Source organism: Nycticebus coucang, chromosome 10 (assembly GCF_027406575.1).
Source record: "Nycticebus coucang isolate mNycCou1 chromosome 10, mNycCou1.pri, whole genome shotgun sequence".
Taxonomy (NCBI): Eukaryota; Metazoa; Chordata; class Mammalia; order Primates; family Lorisidae; genus Nycticebus; species Nycticebus coucang.
The window spans coordinates 123327874-123346034 of NC_069789.1; the positions used below are offsets into that span (position 1 = coordinate 123327874).

General features: G+C 53.7%; 1 protein-coding gene across 1 annotated transcript; it reads left to right on the plus strand.

Annotated features, from left to right (window-relative positions):
* Window positions 1-1057: 1057 nt before the first annotated feature.
* Window positions 1058-17135, plus strand: PRX (periaxin). The gene is made up of 7 exons (XM_053604312.1): window positions 1058-1082; window positions 5728-5771; window positions 5855-5953; window positions 6080-6205; window positions 8584-8740; window positions 12438-12634; window positions 13193-17135. The coding sequence occupies exons 4-7, from the start codon at window positions 6179-6181 to the stop codon at window positions 16943-16945; spliced, it is 4134 nt and encodes a 1377-aa protein (XP_053460287.1). The 5' UTR covers window positions 1058-1082; window positions 5728-5771; window positions 5855-5953; window positions 6080-6178; the 3' UTR covers window positions 16946-17135.
* The last annotated feature ends 1026 nt before the right edge of the window (window positions 17136-18161 follow it).

Consider the following 18161-nt stretch of genomic DNA (forward strand, 5'->3'; position numbering starts at 1 on the left):
CTGTGCCGCCCCCCGGGGTCTGGTGAGTCAGGGAGGGAAGGCTGGGGGCTGGGCGAGGGGCCAGGGAACAGGGGATAGGGGTGAGGCCTGGTGGTCTTGGTTTGGGAGTTGGGCAAGTCTGGGTTCAAATCTGAGCTGCTGCCAGTTAGTTACCTGCTGTAGGTGACATTGGAGAGTCACTTACCCACTCTGAACCTCCTTGTCTGAAATGGAGGGAACAGAAGAACATAGAGCAGTCTTTGTGGTCCAATAAAATGGAGATAGGACCCCAGCTGCAACAGCTCTTAGCTGTGTAGCTATACATTGGGCATAAGGCACCCACCTTCTACCCTTGATTTAGCAGCATAGTATTTAATATGTGATAGGTTTCTCCCCAAATGGCAATTCCATTAAACAGAAACATGGGGCTCTCTTCTACCCACTTTACCTCAAAGGCCAAAAGCCCTCTGACAAGACCAGCCATCTGCCTAATTTGTGTGAATAACAATAATACAAAATACTTACAAGTAACACTCGCTCTGTGCTAGGCATTGTTATATATTTTTAGCCTCTTTCAACTCATTCAATCTTCACAAAACCCCATGTGGTGGGCACTCTCACCATCTCCATATTAAGATAAAGAAACTGAGGCCCAGAAAGAAGCAGTGACTTGCCAAAAGTCCCACAGCCAGGAAGTGGCTGAGCTGGGATTTGAACCTAAATTGACAGTGAGAAGGAGAGGAAAGAGGCCTGAGGAATGGTGGGGCCTGCTTGGGTCCAGGAGCTAGGCAGTGGTGAGGAAGGGTGGGGTGAGGGTAGAAATGTGCGAGTCCCTGAGGCAGGGTTCATGGTGGAAGTCTCAGCCCAGGCAAAGGACAGAAGGCTGTGGCTGTCTTGTGGTGCCCACCCCCTTGCGGATGGCTGTAGCTGGAAGAGGGGAATGTTTGTTTCCCCACCACCCACCCTCTGGTGTGACGTCACACCTCTGCAGCCAATGGCTGGGGTCTCCCTCTCCTCCCTGTCCCCATCCCTTTTCCCCCCCAGCTTAGGGCAGGGGCTGAGCAGACAGACGGGGAGCTCTGGAGGTGTCTGGAGGCCCAGTGGTAAGAGATCAGCTGGCCAGTCCCCTCCCTGGCCAGGCTGAGAAACCATGGGAATGAGATCCAGGGTCTTGGGAGGTGCTGGGAGGGTGCCTGGGGCTCAGAAGACAATGTGGTGAAGGTGTTAAAGGCACAGACTTCAGAGCCAGACCTTGGATTCAAAGCCCAATTTCCTCCTCCCTTCTGGCTGTGCAGCCTTGGGCAAGATACTTCACCCTTCGTGCCTCTGCTTTACCATCTTTAAAATGGGCTGATGCCCCTTATGAGGCTGGCATGAGAGTACATGAGTTGTTGCTATCAAAGAGTTGGTGCAGGATGCCTGGGGTGAGGCAGACTTTCTGGTCCCTGGAATAGGGTGCTTGGAAGGTGGCATAGATTCTGTCGGTGGGAGACTGGTGCCTGAGCTGAATTTTGTCCTTCAGCCTAAGTTCCCCTTTAGTAGGGGAGTGAGTGGGGACCACTGAGAAGCAAAGGCTGACATAAGACAGTGTGAGATGCACAGCCCTCTCTCTCCATACACTCCCTGTTGCTGTCAGAGACTACTTTATATTAATTGAGCCCTTTCTAGGTACTGAGAATATTTATTTGTTTATTTATTTAGAGACAGTTTCTGTCACCCTGGGTAGAGTGCCATGGTGTCATAGCTCAAGGCAACTTCTAACTCGAGCTCAAGAGATCCTCTTGCCTCAGCCTCTCAGGTAGCTGGGACTACAGGCACCTGCCACTATGCCCAGTTGGTTTTTCTATTTTTTGTATAGATATAGGGGTCTTACTCTTGCTCTGGCTGGTCTCAAACTCCTGACCTCAAGCAAGCCTCCTGTCTCGGCCTCTAAAAGTGCTAGAATTACAAATGTGAGCCACCACTCCTGGCTTTACTGGGAATATTCTAAGCACCTTCTGTTATCTCACAGATTTTCTTCTTCTTCTTTTTTTTTTTTTTTTTGCAGTTTTTGGCCGGGGCTGGGTTCGAACTCTCCACCTCCAGCATATGGGGCCAGCACCCTACTCCTTTGAGCCACAGGCACCGCCCTATCTCACAAATTTTCAAAGCCACTTTTATTGGACCATTTTACAGATGAAGAAACTGATGCCCCACAGGTGAAGGTACTTGTCTAAGGGGTAGTGCCTGTGGCTTAGTGGAGTAGGGCACTGGCCCCATATGCCGGAGGTGGTGGGTTCAAACCCAGCCCCGGCCAAAAACTGCAGGAAAAAAAATTTTTTTTAATAAAAATAAAAGGAACTTGTCTAAGTACTCACACCTGGGAAGTGCTAAAACAGAGACTGAGGTAGCCAGAGGCCACCACTTTTAACACCTCTCCCTCTACCCCACTAGATGGCTTCAGATAATGTTCTGGAGCCTAGACCAGTCAACCCTACACTCCCACTGCTGAGGGCACCAGATCACTGGTGGTTGGGAAAAACTAAGGCTCTGTGTGGGCAGAATTCCCAAGTAAGATTGGGGGTAGCCCCTGTGGGGAAGGGGGCAGAGGGGCAAAGCCTTCAGCAGGCCCTGGCTCAGCTGAAAGGCCCAGGGTCCAAATGACAGCCCCTCTGCTAGCTACTCTAAAGGGCATGAGTAACATCTTGTAAGTTGTACCTGCCCCAGGAAGGTGTTATGAAGATTTAATGATATAAGGCAGGGAAGGATCTTAGCACGTGGTATGTTCATGAAACAAGGACTCTGAGAATTCTAGAAGCTCTGGCTTGTACCAGGGCAGTGTCACAGTGACTGCCTAAGAAATGGACTTTTGGCATCTGGAGGGTTCTGCTTGCCTTTGACTCATTGGGGGAGGGGGGAAGACAGGGACAGGTGGCAGGGAGGATTAGATCTTCCCCTAACACAAGTCAGGGACCCTCTGAGAACCCCCCACCCCTCCTTGCCCTGCCTAGTGGGCTGGGCAGAGCTGGGAACACAGAGTGCCTGGGATGGGGTGGGTTTCCTTCCGAAGCTGCCCCCACCTTACCCCAGGGGGCTGTGCACGTAGCTCAGGAAGGGCACAGTTGGGCTAAATATAACCTGGGCTGGGCTCCTATCCCGGGCAGAGATGAGGAAGGAGGGCACTCTCTCTTGCCCCCGCCCTGCCTGCACTTCCTGTACCAGGCTCTGGGCGTGACCCTCACTGTTTGGGCCTGGACCAGAGCTCTTGTGGTCCAGGAGACCCTTCCTACATCTCCACCACCACCTACAAGGTCCAGGTTTCTCCCATCCCCAGCTGAGGATGCTGTTTGTGTCATTGTCCTGGATAAGGTACTGAGTTAGCTTTCACACCTGGGTTTAAGTTCCAAATCTGTCACTGTGATATCCTGTCTCTTAATTCATATTTACTCATCAGTAACATGGGGTCCCACGAGGCCAAGTTAGTAAAGTGCCTGCCTTGTCCAGGCCTGGCACCAAATAAGTTCCCTCTAAAAATGTGTTTCTGGCACCCTTGATCCCTCCTGCCCCAGTGCTTAGAGCCACCAATGCAAGTTAAGGTGCAGATAGGGGTTAAGGGCACAGGCCCTGGCTCTGCCCCTTCCTGGCTGTGTGACCCCAGGTAGGTTACTTCCCCTCTGTGACCCTCAATTTCCACCCTTGTAATAGCCACCATGCCCAGGGTGACTTTGAGGGCCAGCACAAGGCCCAGTTCAGAGGAAAATGCCCCAGACATGGGGGACCACTAAGGAGAGGCCTGCTCCTTGTTTGGAGGGACAGGGACCTCAGAGGGGAGCCTGGGGAAGTACACAGAGATCAGGACCCTTAGGAGATCCAGAGAGAAGCTCTCTGATATTGTGGAGGACTTCCAGTGGCATGGGTGCTGTGGGAGTGTTGAGGGTTTCCCATGGCCTCTGTCTTGGGCAGTGGTGGGCTATGAAGAGCCATTGTGTGGCTGTGGTGGGTGGGCAGGGGTGGAATGTGACTGGGCACAGCAGATGGGCCATTGTGTGAGGGAATGTGCCTCGTGAGGCCTGACCTTTCTCTGTGCAGTAGAGGTTGGCGGGGTGGCATGCCAGGTGGGGGCCGTGAGGATAAGCCCAGAGTCAGGGGTGGGGGGAAACAATATCATTTCCCCAGAAGGACCTGGCAAGGGACTGCATGTGAGTACCAGCTCTGCCTTCTTTTGGCTGTGCTGTGTGACCTTGGAGCAAATTCTCTTGGTCTCTCAGGGTTTCCCTAGGTGAGGTAGAAGGTGAAGGTCTTAGCACAGGGACCGGCAAATAGTAACCACTCACTACCATTAGTTGTCCACACAGGGGACTGGAGCTCTCAGACAAGTTCAAGTCCTGGCTTAGCCATGTGTGACCTGAGCTAGTGACATCCTTTCCTCTAGCCTTGGGTGTCTATTCTGTAATGGGATCAATAATAGTACTGACTTCACAAGGCTGTTGTGAGGTTCCTGTGAAATGGCCCTTGTGGGGCATTCGACACAACATCAAAACCATAGAAAGTTCTTAGTAGTAGTAGTAGTAGTAGTAGTAATAATAATAATAATAATAGCAAGTACTTTATAAAGCACCTATCACAGCCTGACACTTTGACTTGTTAACTAATTTTATCCTCAGATCATCCCTGCAAAGTAGGTGTTCTTATTCCCCTCATTTTACAGATGAGGAAACTAAAGCACAGAGACAGGAAGTGGTATGCTCACTGGTAGCACATTGGATTGATTACAATTATTTTTTAGCGCACTTGTCCCCACCCCCATTGGTTGAGGTAGTTACTGTCAGAACTAGGAGTCAGATTTGTTTTGTTTTGTTTTGAGACAAAGTCTCACTTTGTCAACCCAGGTAGAGTGCCATGGCATCTTAGCTCACAGTAACCTCAAACTCTCGGGTTAAAGTGATTCTCTTGTCTCAGCCTTAATGTTAGCTGATACTACAGGTGCTTGCCACAATGCCATTGCAATTTTTTAGAGACGGGGTCATGCTCTAGCTCAGGCTGGTCTCAAACTCCTGAGCTCAGGCAAGCCACCCACCTTGGCCTCCCAGAGTGCTAGGATTACACACTGCACCCAGCCCGGGTCCTCAGGGCTTTTGTGTATGTGTGTGTGGGGGGCTTTTTTTAGTGGGCGGGGACAGAGTCTCACTCTGTTCCCCTGGGGAGAGTGCTGTCGCAGCAACTCAAATACTTGGGATTAAGTAATCCTCTTGCCTCAGCCTCCCTAGTAGCTGGGACCACCACACCCAGCTAGTTTTTTCTAATTTTAGTAGAGACAGGGTTTCACTCTTGCTCAGGCTGGTCTCAAACTCCTGAGGTCAAGCAATCGCCTGCCTTGATCTCCCATAGTGCTAGGATTATAGGCGTGAGCCACTGCACTGGCCTTTTTTTTTTTTTTTTCATTGAGACAGAGTCTCACTCTGTCATTCTGGGTAGAGTGCTGTGGCATCATCATAGCTCACTCACAGCAGCCTCAAACTCCTACGCTGAAGTGATTCCCCTGCCTCAGCCTGCTGACTAGCTGTGGGCACTGGTCACAATGCTCAGCTATAAGAGTCAGTTTTGGCTTTACTGTTTGTTGTCCAGCTGTTGGAGAAAGGTCTTCTGAGCCTCAGTTTCCCCACCTGCACTATGGGGATAGGGCATTGACAGAGTGCAGGAAGGGGTCAGACACTCAGGAAGCAATTGGTGGGTGCTAGACAGTAATATCGTGCACATTATTCTTCTTAGAGCCCCGGACCCAGGAGGCCCAAGGAGCTGGAGGTGATCCTCAGGTGAGCACTGGCTGGTGCCACATGCCTCTCCCTTCCCTTTCCTAGCCTGCCTGGAGCCTCATGCCCTGGTCTTTCCCTGGCAGGCAGCAAGATCCCTGAAGAAGGGTACAAGCCCTGCAGACAGCTGTGTGGCACCTCCGGCTGGGCTCCTGTTAGGAGGGAGTGCCTGTGCCCAGGCAGTGGTGAGAGGACAATTGGGGTTGGGGGGACTTTTCCCCTTTGGATATCCACCCTGACCTCCTCTTATAAGCGTGGCCCGCACCTCTCATCCCCTCCTGGCTTCAAGCCTTCATCCCTGTCCCCTGCAGGCTCAGAGGCAGCTGCTCCATGCAGAACTGAAGCTGGTCCTGCAGCAGAAAGGGGAGAGGAAGCAGGAGCCTGGGGCCCAGGTGACCCCCAGCAGTGCCATGGAGGCAAGGAGCCGGAGTGCTGAGGTGAGTGCCCACATGCCCTGTAAGGGTTGCTTGTGGGGCATTGTTGGGAGCAGGGAGACACTTTCTGGCTTCTCTGTGTCTTGGTCTCCCCATCTGTGAAATGGAAATAGCAGCAGGGTTTATTTTATGGATCATCATGAGAAGAAAAAATTAACATGTAAAGTGCTTATGGCAGTTCTTGGCACAGACTAAGATTCAAAGCAGCTAATTCATGGGAGCATGAAGGAGTTAAATTAATGAACTGAAGAAGATCCTGCAGAAACTCTTTATCAGAAGAGGCAGTATTGAGCGGTGCCTGTGGCTCAGTGAGTAGGGCGCCAGCCCTGTATATACCGAGGGTGGTGGGTTTGAACCCAGCCCCGGGTTGCAGTTCAAAACTGCAACAACAACGACAAATTAGCCAGGCGTTGAGGTGGGCACCTGTAGTCCCAGCTACTCGGGAGGCTGAGGCAAGAGAATTGCCTAAGCCCAAGAGCAGGAGGTTGCTGTGAGCTGTGATGTCACAGCACTCTATTGAGGGCGACAAAGTGAAACTCTGTCTCTTAAAAAAAAAGAAGAGGCAATATAGCGTAAGGGTTAAAGACATGGGCTTGGTTGGACTCAAGGGCTCAAATTCCAACCTATCACTCTGTCTAGCCCTGGGCAGGTTACCTCATCTCTTTGAGCCTCAGTTTTTCCTTTGGTGAAATGGGGTAATGGCCTCATCTTTGAGCAGTCTGAGGACTCACACTGGGGCCATATCCATAGAGTCTGGTCCCTTGATTGTTACCTGCTGTCATGGTTGCTGAGATAGCATGTTGGCATTGACCGTGTCTTAGTGTAAGCCAGGCACAGTGTGGGTCTACTTTTACCAGAGCCAGTCTGAGACTGGGTGGCAGGCAGGGGGTAAAGTGTGAGATCTCTGCCTACAGGATGGTCTATGGGTTCTGAGGTCATACACCTAAAGTTGAGGCCCAGCCACTTAACTTGTTGTGGGGCATTAGGCAAGTCACCTCACCTTTCTGGGCCTTAGTGTCCTCTTCTGTGACTTCTCAAGACCTTGGGGAATATGAAATGAGATGCTGCAAATGAAATGCTTAGCCCAGGGTCTGCTAAATGAAAAAGTGGTATTAATGGTCATGCTGTTGCTCCCTGCTGCTCCAGCCACAACTCTTCTTACCCACATTGTCCTGCCCAGACCCTCTGAACCACTGCTGTGGGTCATCTGGCCCAGGCCTGCTTTCCCCTCTGAGCCCTGGGCTTGATTACCGTCCATGCTGGCCTTGATGCCCTGCGCATTACAGCGTCCCCTCCGATCCCTGCCACTTCAGCTCATAATCGGAGATCCGGTATACCCAGTTACAGTAGGGAAGTGGGCCCAGAGTGGGCAAGGTTCTCCCCAAGGCACACGGCAAATTGGATTCCTGGACAGAACTGGTCTCTTACTGCCTCTTCTGGGAACCCCCGTTATGAATCCCACAGTGCACTTCTGGGCCCGGGCCAGTCTGCACCATTTACAGTAAATGCCAAGAATGCCATGTCTACGGGTCCACCATTCATTACCCACGCACCTCCCCCCCTTCATTGGATTCCCTTTCCTGTGGGCGTCATGCAGGTCTTGGGGTCATACAGTTCACAATAGAGCACATTCTCACACAGAGAATGTGTAAGATTCTCCTTCAAAACTGGAGGGAGGCAAATCCCACTCCCCATCCCCACCGTCCTGCGCTATTTAAGAGTTCTGCCCTTTACTCAGAATCCCATCCTCAACCCCCTTGTTTTGCTGTTATTTTTTTTATTTCAGATTAATCAGAGGGTACAAGTTATTTCGTTACATTGTTTGCATTTTTTTGCTGTTATTAAAGCCCCTCCCCATACTCAGTACCACCCTTAGAATATGGGTCTTCCCCCTAGGTCGGAATAACTCCTCTCAAACTCCGGCCACATCCCCTTTCATATCTCCGGCACTAGGCTCCATTTGGCCCCTCCTCTCCCTCTTACGTTCTGGGACCCAGCTCCAACCCCTAGAGACCCGCCCCTGACCTGGGCACGCCCCCATGACCTGGCCCCACCTTCCAGCCACTACTAAGGATCCCTTGCGCACCCCCCAACCCCGTCCCACTTCTCCGCGTCCCTTCTAACAGCAGTCCCAAGGGCTCCAATAGACCAACGAGACCGCAGAACTGTTAACCGTTACGCGGATCCTAGAGATTAAGTCCGTATGCGCGTTTGATTAAAGGGGAGATGGCAGAGTGGGTGGGTCTGGACGTCCTTCCCGGGCCGTGCCAAAGGGCGTGTGCTCTGGGGACCCGGTTCAGAGTCACTTTTCAGCGCGATGGCGGGCTCAAGACTAGGTCTAGTCCTAGCACCCCATGGCGACTCCTCGCCGCCCCCCGCAGGAGCTGAGGCGGGCGGAGTTAGTGGAGATCATCGTGGAGACAGAGGCGCAGACGGGAGTCAGCGGTATTAACGTAGCAGGAGGCGGCAAAGAAGGAATCTTCATCCGCGAGCTGCGCGAGGATTCACCCGCCGCCAGGAGTCTCAGCCTGCAGGAAGGTGAGCAAGGCTGATCCGCAGGGGCGGAGTTAGGGGGTTTTCCTAAGTCCGGAGCGGGCGAGGCGGAAATGAACTTGGATATGCGGGTGTGGCCTGCGACCAGGAGGCGGGGTTAGGGGCTTGGGGCGGAGCTTTACCGTCGTTGCGTTTGCTCAGAACCTGCTGTGGCGGTCCATTGTCCGAGTTCCAGTTCCAAATCCTTCGCTTTACCAGCTTGCGCTCTTTCTGTGCCTTGGTTTTCTAACCTCTAAAATGGGACTAATTCTAATACTGACGTCATGGAGTTATTATGTAGATTAAATGAGTCGTATTAGGCCTGGTTCGGCGCCTGTAGCTCAGCGGCTAGGGTGTCAGGTACATATACACTGGAACTAGCGGGTTCGAACCCGGCCCGGGCCTGCCAAACAACAATGACAACTACAACCAAAAAATAGCCGGGCGTTGTGTCGGGCACCTGTAGTCCCAGCTTGGAAGGCTGAGGCAAGAAAATCGCTTAAGCTCAAGAGTTGAAGGTTGTTACTGTAGGCTGTGACATCACGGCCCTCTACCCAAGGGCAACATAGTGGGACTGTGTCTCAAAATAAATAAAAATAAAAACACTTAGGGCATAGGTAAGTGAGACATAGCAAGCAGTACATAAATACTAATTGATGTTTTTGTTGTTGGGACGGGAAAAGGGGTGGAGTTAATTTAGAAGGGTTGGGGAGTGAAGCTTAGTAAACAAAGGATGTTTTAGGAACATGGATGAAGCTGATGTGATTTGTTCATGCAATAACTATAAGGTGCTTTATATTTCAAACATTGTCTTAGGTGGTTGGGTTACAGCAGTGAGCAAAATAGATAACAGTCCCTTGCACTTATGGAACTTACATTCTAATGATCAGAGACATAGCTAAACAAAATTAATAAAATACCTAGTAAACTAGAAAGAAATATGTGTGGCTGATGCCAGAGGAAAGCTGCATGTTTAAGTAGGGTGGGCAGGGAAGAGTGGAAAGGCTGAAGGTGATAAGGAAACAAGCAATGTGGCCATCTGGAAGAACTTTCTAAGTAGAGGGAATAGGCAGTGCAAATGCTCCAAGGTGGGAGTGTTCTAGCTGGTTGGAAGAACAGCAAGAGAACCAGTAAGGATGGGGTAGAATTAGTGAAGAGGAAAAGAAGAGATGAAGCCGGGAAAGGGCAGAAGAAGAGATGAAGAAGGGAAAGGGCACTGTGGCACCTGTGGCTCAAAGGAGTAGGGTGCTGGCCCCATACGCTGGAGGTGGCGGGTTCAAACCCAGCCCCGGCCAAAAACTGCAAGAAAAAAAAAAAAGAGAGAAAGGACACTTTTTAGAAGACTTTACAGAGTGTGGTGAGGACTCTGGCTTTCATTCTGTGAGGGCTGTGAACAGAAGTGAGTGTTGTACTGCTGCATTAATAACAGTAAACAGTAGGAGGACCAGGTTGGGACAGGGAGACCAACACGGTGGCTACTGTGATTACCAGGTAAAAGATGGTGATTCTCAGGATCAAAATGGTGTTGGACCTGAAGAGAAGGATTCAGATTCTAGATATATGGGGCCGGGCTCTGTGGCTCACTCATACCTTTAATCCTAGCATTCTGGGAGGCTGAGGAGGATGGATTGCTTGAGTTCAGGAGTTCGAAACCAGCCTAAACAAGAGTGAGACCCCATCTCTAAAAATGGTCAGGCATTGTAGCTGGCACTTCTTAGTCCCAGCTACTTGGGAGGCTGAGGTAAGAGAATCACTTGAGCCCAAGAGTTTGAGGTTGTTGTGAGCTGTGATGCCACAGTACTCTACTGAGTACTACAAAGTGAGACTCTGTCTCAAAAAAAAAAAAAAAAAAAAAAAAAAAAGAGGTTGGAGAGCTGGAACGAAACCATTGATAGAAGCTGAGAAGGAACCTCCAGAGAGGTTCCAGATGGTGTAGACCCTGGAAGCCAAGGGAAGCAAGTGGATGAAAGAGAGAATGAAGTTGGGTCAAATACTAAGGGCTCCAAACAGATGAAGTCTGGGACTTGACCTGTGGACTTAGCTACACAGAGGTCACTGCTGGGATTTAAGAGAAGCAGTTTGTGTGTGTGTGTGTGAGAGATGGTCTGTGTGGGAAGGTAGGGTTGGAAGTGTGATTGAAGATGAAGAAGTGAAAATAATGTTACTAGGCAGCTCAATACATTTTGCCATCAAGGTGAACAGAAAAATGGGGCAGGAGTTCTGGGAAAGTGGGATCAAGATAACCTTTTTTTTTTTTTTTTTTTGAGGTGGTATCTTGCTCTGTCACCCAAGCTGGAGCAAAGTGGTAAGAATTGCTTTGAGTCCCAAGAGTTCAAGGTTGCTGTGAGCTATGACACCATAGCACTCTACCAAGGGTAGCAAAGCCAGACTCTGTCTCAAAAAAAAAAAAAAAAAATATATATATATATATAGTATCTGGGCATAGTGGCTCAGGCCTGTAATCCTAGCACTCTGGGAGGCTGAGACAGGAGGATCCCTTGAGTTCAGGAGTTCAAGACCAGACCATGCAAGAGCAAGATCCCATCTCCACTAAACATAGAAAAATTAGCCATGCATTGTGGCAGGTTTCTGTAGCCCCAGCTACTCCAGAGACTGAGGCAGGAGAATTGCTTGGGCCTATGAGTGTGAGGTTGCTGTGAGCTAGGCTGATGCCATGGCACTCTAGCCTGGGCAACAGAATGAGACTTTGTCTCATTAAAAAAAAAAAAAAAAATTTTTTTTTTTTTTGTAGAGACAGAGTTTCACTTTACTGCCCTCGGTAGAGTGCCGTGGTGTCACACAGCTCACAGCAACCTCCAACTCCTGGACTTAGGCGATTCTCCTGCCTCAGCCTCCCGAGTAGCTGGAACTACAGGCGCCTGCCACAACGCCCGGCTATTTTTTTGTTGCAGTTTGGCCGGGGCTGGGTTTGAACCCGCCACCCTTGGTATATGGGGCCGGTGCCCTGCTCACTGAGCCACAGGCGCCGCCCAGAAAAAAAATTTTTGAGATAGGGTCTTGCTATGGTGCCCGGGCTGGTCTTGAACTCTTGGCTTCAAGCAGTCCTCCCACCTCGGCCTACCAAAATGCTTGGATTACAGGCATGACCACCCTGCCCCATCAAGACAACCTTTCTTTTAGAAGAAATAATAATATGTATGTTGATGGGAATAATGTAGAATAGAGGGGTAACTGATACATGGGAAAAGAGGAAAATTGCTAGAAGATGTTCCTGAGAAGATGATGTAGGGATTAACCTGAGCTAGGAGAGGGTACAGTTCATCCCTAAGGATCAGGAGGGAGAGTAGAGTGAATCCCCACAGGAGAAAGGAGGTAAACAGATGATGTGGAAGCTTTTGGAAGATCTCTTCTGACTGTGTTCTTTCAGTAAAGGAAGGAAAGTCTGTATCTTATACATAAGGATAGTAGGGTAGGAGAGTGGAACAGCGACCGGCGTCACCTGAATGGGCGTGAATTTGCTCAGCACGGGTGGGATGGGGCGGGGTTAAGGCCGTAGGGCGGGGCTTCGTTCTTAAGTGGCTAGACCTGGGACAAGGCGTAACTCTGAGTAGTGTTCTGAGGTGGGAGGGGTCAGAATTCGGGGGCGGGGTTTCACCGGGCAGCCTCAGAGGAAGTGGGCAGAACCAGGCCCAGGGGGAGCTAGGGGATACCCACACCTTGCTCATCTCCGCCTCACCTGCAGGGGATCAGCTGCTGAGCGCCCGAGTATTCTTTGAGAACTTCAAGTACGAGGACGCACTACGCCTGCTACAATGCGCGGAGCCTTACAAGGTCTCCTTCTGCCTGAAGCGCACTGTGCCCACCGGGGACCTGGTGCTGCGGCCCGGTACCGTGGCCGGCTACGAGATCAAGGGCCCACGGGCCAAGGTGGCCAAGCTGGTACGCGTGCTTAGTCCGGCCCTGGCCCTGGAATGCCCCAACGATCCCGTCTTTGCGCCATGAATCCCACTCCCCGTCACCGTGGGCCAGCCTTTGCCCTCCGTCATTGTCACTAACCCCACGCTAATCCCACCTTTTGCCCCTTGTTCTTTGCCCCTAAACTCCTCCCTGGGGAGGAGAGGGAAAGGGAAGGTGACCCAGCCAGCCTCGGTGCTGCTCAGTTACTGCTGAGGGACCTTGAACAAGTTTCTTTACCTCCCTGGGCCTCATTTTCCCTGTCTCTAGAATGAGGGTGTTAGGGAAAATCATGGATGAGAACCTAGAAGTCTTGGGTCCCAGTTCCTACAGTCCTGTTGGCTCATTTCAAGATTCTAAATGAATGTCTGCTTTCCCCAACATTAATAGTGAAATGACAGGCAGGAAGTGGTGATAGTGTTTTAGGAACAAGAGACTCCATCCAACACATCCCCAGCCTGGTACAATACCAGTGGGGCTCTTCCTGTCCACTCCTGGCCTCCCACTGTCCCACCGCCTCCTGCCTCTCTCCTCTCTCCCCAGAACATCCAGAGTCTGTCCCCTGTGAAGAAGAAGAAGATGGTGGTGGTGCCTGGGGCTCTGGGAGCCCCTGCCGAGCTGGCCCCTGTTGACGTCGAGTTCTCCTTTCCCAAGTTCTCCCGTCTACGTCGGGGCCTCAAAGCCGAGGCTGCCAAGGGTCCTGTCCCAGCCGCCCCTGCCCGCCGGCGCTTGCAGCTGCCTCGGCTGCGTGTAAGAGAAGTGGCTGAAGAGGCCCAAGTAGCCCGGCTGGCTGCCGCTGCTCCTCCTCCCAGAAAGGCCAAGGTGGAGGCAGAGGTGGTAGCAGGAGCCCGTTTCACAGCCCCCCAGGTGGAGCTGGTTGGGCCCCGGCTGCCAGGTGCCGAGGTGGGTGTCCCCCTGGTCTCGGCTCCTAAGGTGGCCCCCTCAGCAGAAGCAGTGAGTGGCTTTACCCTCCACCTGCCAACCCTTGGGCTGGGAGCAGCTGCGCCTCCTGTGGAGCCTCCAGCTGTGGGGATCCAGGTGCCCCAGGTGGAGCTGCCCACCTTGCCCTCACTGCCCACTCTGCCCACACTTCCCTGCCTGGAGACCCGGGAAGGGGCTGTGTCAGTGACAGTGCCCACCCTGGATGTGGCAGCACCTACTGTGGGGGTGGACCTGGCCTTGCCAGGTGCAGAGGTGGAGGCCAGAAGAGAGGCACCTGAAGTGGCCCTGAAGATGCCTCGCCTCAGTTTCCCCCGCTTTGGAGCTCGAGCAAAGGAAGTTGCTGAAACCAAGGTGGCCAAGCGCAGCCCTGAGGCCAGAGTGAAAGGTCCCAAACTTCGAATGCCAACCTTTGGGCTTTCTCTCCTGGAGCCCCGGCCCGCTGCCCCTGAGGCTGTTGTTGAGAGCAAGCTGAAGCTGCCCACCATCAAGATGCCCTCATTTGGCGTTGGAGTGTCTGGGCCTGAGGTCAAGGTACCCAAGGGGCCTGAAGTGAAGCTCCCCAAAGCCCCTGATATCAAGCTCCCAAAAGTACCTGAGGCAGCCCTCCCAGACATTCGACTCCCAGAGGTGCAGCTCCCCAAAGTGTCAGAGATGAAGCTCCCAAAGGTGCCAGAGATGTCTGTGCCAGAGGTGCAGCTTCCGGATGTGCAGCTGCCGAAAGTCCAAGAGATGAAAGCCCCTGAGATAAAGCTCCCTGAGATGAAACTCCCGAAGGTGCCTGAGATGAAACTTTCTGAAATGAAACTCCCGAAGGTGCCAGAGATGGCTGTGCCAGAGGTGCACCTCCCAGAAGTGCAGCTCCCGAAAGTTCCAGAAATGAAGCTCCCTGAGATGAAACTCCCGAAGGTGCCAGAGATGGCTGTGCCCGATGTGCACCTCCCAGAAGTGCAGCTCCCTAAAGTTCCAGAGATGAAATTCCCAAAGATGCCTGAGATGGCCGTGCCGGAGGTTCAACTCCCTGAGGTGCAGCTGCCGAAGGTCTCAGAGATGAAACTCCCCAAGGTGCCTGAGATGGTCGTGCCCAGTGTACCTCTCCCAGAGGTGCAGCTGCCAAAGGTGTCAGAGATAAAAGTCCCTGAGATGAAGCTCCCGGAGATAAAACTCCCCAAGGTGCCTGAGGTGGCCGTGCCTGATGTGCACCTCCCAGAGGTGCAGCTGCCAAAGGTGTCAGAGATTCGGCTGCCGGAAATGCAAGTGCCCAAGGTCCCAGATGTGCATCTTCCAAAGCCACCAGAGGTGAAGCTGCCCAAGGCTCCAGAGGTGCAGCTAAAAGCTGCCAGGGTGCAGGCAGAGGAGATGGAATTTGGCTTCAAGATGCCTAAGATGACCATGCCCAAGCTAGGGAGGGAAGCATCCCCATCACGAGCCAAGCCAGGGGAGGCAGGTGCTGAGGTCTCGGGGAAGCTGGTGACACTTCCCTGTCTGCAGCCCGAAGTGGGGGCCGAGGCCCGTGTGGGTGTCCCCTCTCTCACACTGCCCTCAGTGGAGCTAGATCTGCCAGGGGCCCTCAGTCTGGAGAGGCAGGTGCAAGCAGCTGAAGTGAGCAAGGGGGAGCGGGCAGAGGGCCCAGGGGTGGCGGCTGGGGTCGGGGAACTGGGCTTTCGAGTGCCCTCTGTTGAGATCGTTACTCCACAGCTGCCCACTGTGGAACTTGAGGAAGGGCGTCTAGAGATGATGGACAGGAAAGTCAAGCCCCCCTCCAAGTTCTCCCTGCCCAAGTTTGGACTCTCAGGGCCAAAGGTAGCCAAGGCAGAGGCTGAGGGGGCCGGGCGAGCCACCAAGCTGAAGGTGTCCAAGTTCACCATCTCACTCCCCAAGTCTCGGGTGGTGACGGAGGCTGAGGCCAAAAGGGTGGAGGAGTCAGGCCTACTGCCCGCCCTCGACCTGTCCATCCCGCAGCTCAGCCTGGACGCCCATCTGCCCTCAGGCAAGATGGAGGTGGCAGGGGCCGATGTCAAGCTCAAGGGGCCTAGGTTTGCTCTGCCCAAGTTTGGGGTCAGAGGCCGGGACACTGAGGCAGGAGAGTTAGTGCTGGGGGCAGCTGAGTTGGAGGGCAAGGCCTGGGGCCGGGATGGGAAGGTAAAGATGCCCAAGCTGAAGATGCCTTCCTTTGGGCTGGCTCGGGGGAAGGAAGCAGAAGTCCAGAGTGGACGCACAAGCCCGGGGGGAAGGCCCGAGCCCACCACTGCCCAGCTTAAGATCCCTGAGGTGGAGCTGGTTACACTGGGGGCCCAGGAGGAGGTGGGGGCAGATGGAGCAGCAGCTGTTAGTGGAATACGACTGTCAGGCCTGCAGGTGTCCACAACAAGGCAAGTGGTCACTGAGGGCCCTGAGGGGGTACTGAGGGTGCCTCCACTGGGCATCTCCCTTCCCCAGGTGGAGCTGACTGGCTTTGGGGAGGCAGGTGTTCTGGGGAAGCAGGCTGAGAGTACAGCCCCTTCTGCAGAAGGCACAGCAGGCTATAGGGTCCAGGTTCCTCAGGTGACCCTCTCTCTGCCTGGAGCCCAGGCAGCAGGTGGAGAGCTGTTGGTAGGTGAGGGTGTCTTTAAGATGCCCACTGTGACAGTGCCCCAGCTTGAGCTGGATGTGGGGCTGAGCCGGGAGGCACAGGTGGGTGAGGTGGCCACAGGTGAGGGCGGGCTGAGATTGAAGTTGCCCACGCTACGGGCTGGAGCTGCAGCTGGGGGAGAGGGGGTCGGGGACCAGCCCCCAGGAGCTGAGCATACCTTCCACCTCTTGTTGCCTGATGTGGAGCTCTCACCACCTGCTATGGGCAGCCATGCTGGGTACCAGGTGGTGGAGGGGGAGGAGGATGCCGGGCACAAGCTTAAGGTGCGGCTGCCCCGGTTTGGCCTGGTGCGGGCCAAGGAGGGGGTTGAGGAAGGTGAGAAGGCCAAGAGCCCCAAACTCAGGCTGCCCCGAGTGGGCTTCAGCCAAGATGAGACAGTTACTGGTGAGGGCTCCCCCAGCCCTGAGGAGGAGGAGGAAGAGGGCAGTGGGGAAGGGGCCTGGGGTCGCCGCGGTCGGGGGCGGGTCCGCTTGCCACGTGTGGGCCTGGCAGCCCCTTCTAAAGCCTCTAGGGGGCAGGAGGGGGAGGCAACACCCAAGTCCCCTGCAGGGGAGAAATCACCCAAGTTCCGTTTCCCCAGGGTGTCCCTAAGCCCCAAGGCCCGAGGTGGGAGTGGGGACCAGGAAGAGGGTGGTTTCAGGGTCCGGCTGCCCAGCGTGGGGTTTTCGGAGACAGGGGCCCCAGGCCCCACTAGGATGGAAGGGGCTCAGGCTGCTGCTGTGTGAAGGCCCTGGGCAGGTGGAGACCCCCTTCCTATTTTCCCACCACCCTCACCCCCATTCCCGTTTTTTGTGTGAGATAACCAGCACTAACCCCAGAGGGCTGGGAGGCGGGTTCCTGAGCAGCGCAAGGGTGGGGGTGGGGGGCTGTGCCTGTCTCACAGGAGTGCCCATGTCACACCAAGGCATGTGAATAAAATAATCCAGAGGTAGCCATGTGTCGGGTCTCCTCTTTTGGGGGGGAGGGGAGTGCATCCAAACAGGATGTCCTAGGGATCACTCAAGCCCGGTCTGAGGGGAACCTCTGGTGAGAGGGGAGAAACAGGTCCCTATGGGAGGAGGGGCCTGCCTCACAACTTCAGAACTCTCAGGAACCATGGAGGAGGACTCTGGGAAGATCACCACCCCTGCCCAAGCGGTGGGGGGACCCCCCTCTGCTGGGGATCCTACTCCCATCAGGACAATTGCTACCCATCCCAGGAGTGACACCTCTTACATCCCAGCCTTCCCTTTCCTGTCCATCAGGTTTGACAGCCCTGTCTGCCCTGGCCCCACCCACAAGGCCCCTTCTGTTCTCCTCTTCTGGTTTATGGGTTTAAAGTCTTCACGCCAAACACTTGGCTGCCTCTTAGGACTATGTCCCAGGGTCCTTAACACCTGTCAGGGCTGGGTCTCAGCTCCCAGGCACCATGGGACACACATCCCCTGCCCTAGCCCCACTCAGGATCTAAGCCACTAGGCTGCCACCAGGCCTCTGGACTCTTCCAGGTCTCCTGATGACTCCCCACACTAGACTAAGAAGCCTTGCTGTCCAGTTTTAAGTCTCCCTCAATGGCCCTCCACTCTCTTCACATCTCCCCTGCCCTGTCTCAAAGGGTGAGGGCCCCTGCATGTCCCCTTACCCACTAGAGCACCCTCTTCCTTTGAGCTGTCCCCCTCAAGTCACTGCTTCATCATTCCTACCAGCCATAGCAGGAGTTATACGCACTCACAGTGCTTGCCCCTGCCCAGCCTCCCAGCATTTGGGGTTTTCCTCCCACCTCGCCTGTCCTATCAGTGTTGGCTGGCCACACCTGAGAGTTTTCTCTGTCTCCCTGACCTGACTTCTGAGGGCCCTTTCATCCTCTTCTCTTCTTTCTCCTGGTTCTCCTTGGGCCCTCAGGGTTCCTCACCCATCCCCACAGCCTGCCTGGGCAGTGTCACCCTTCACTGTGGTTTCCAC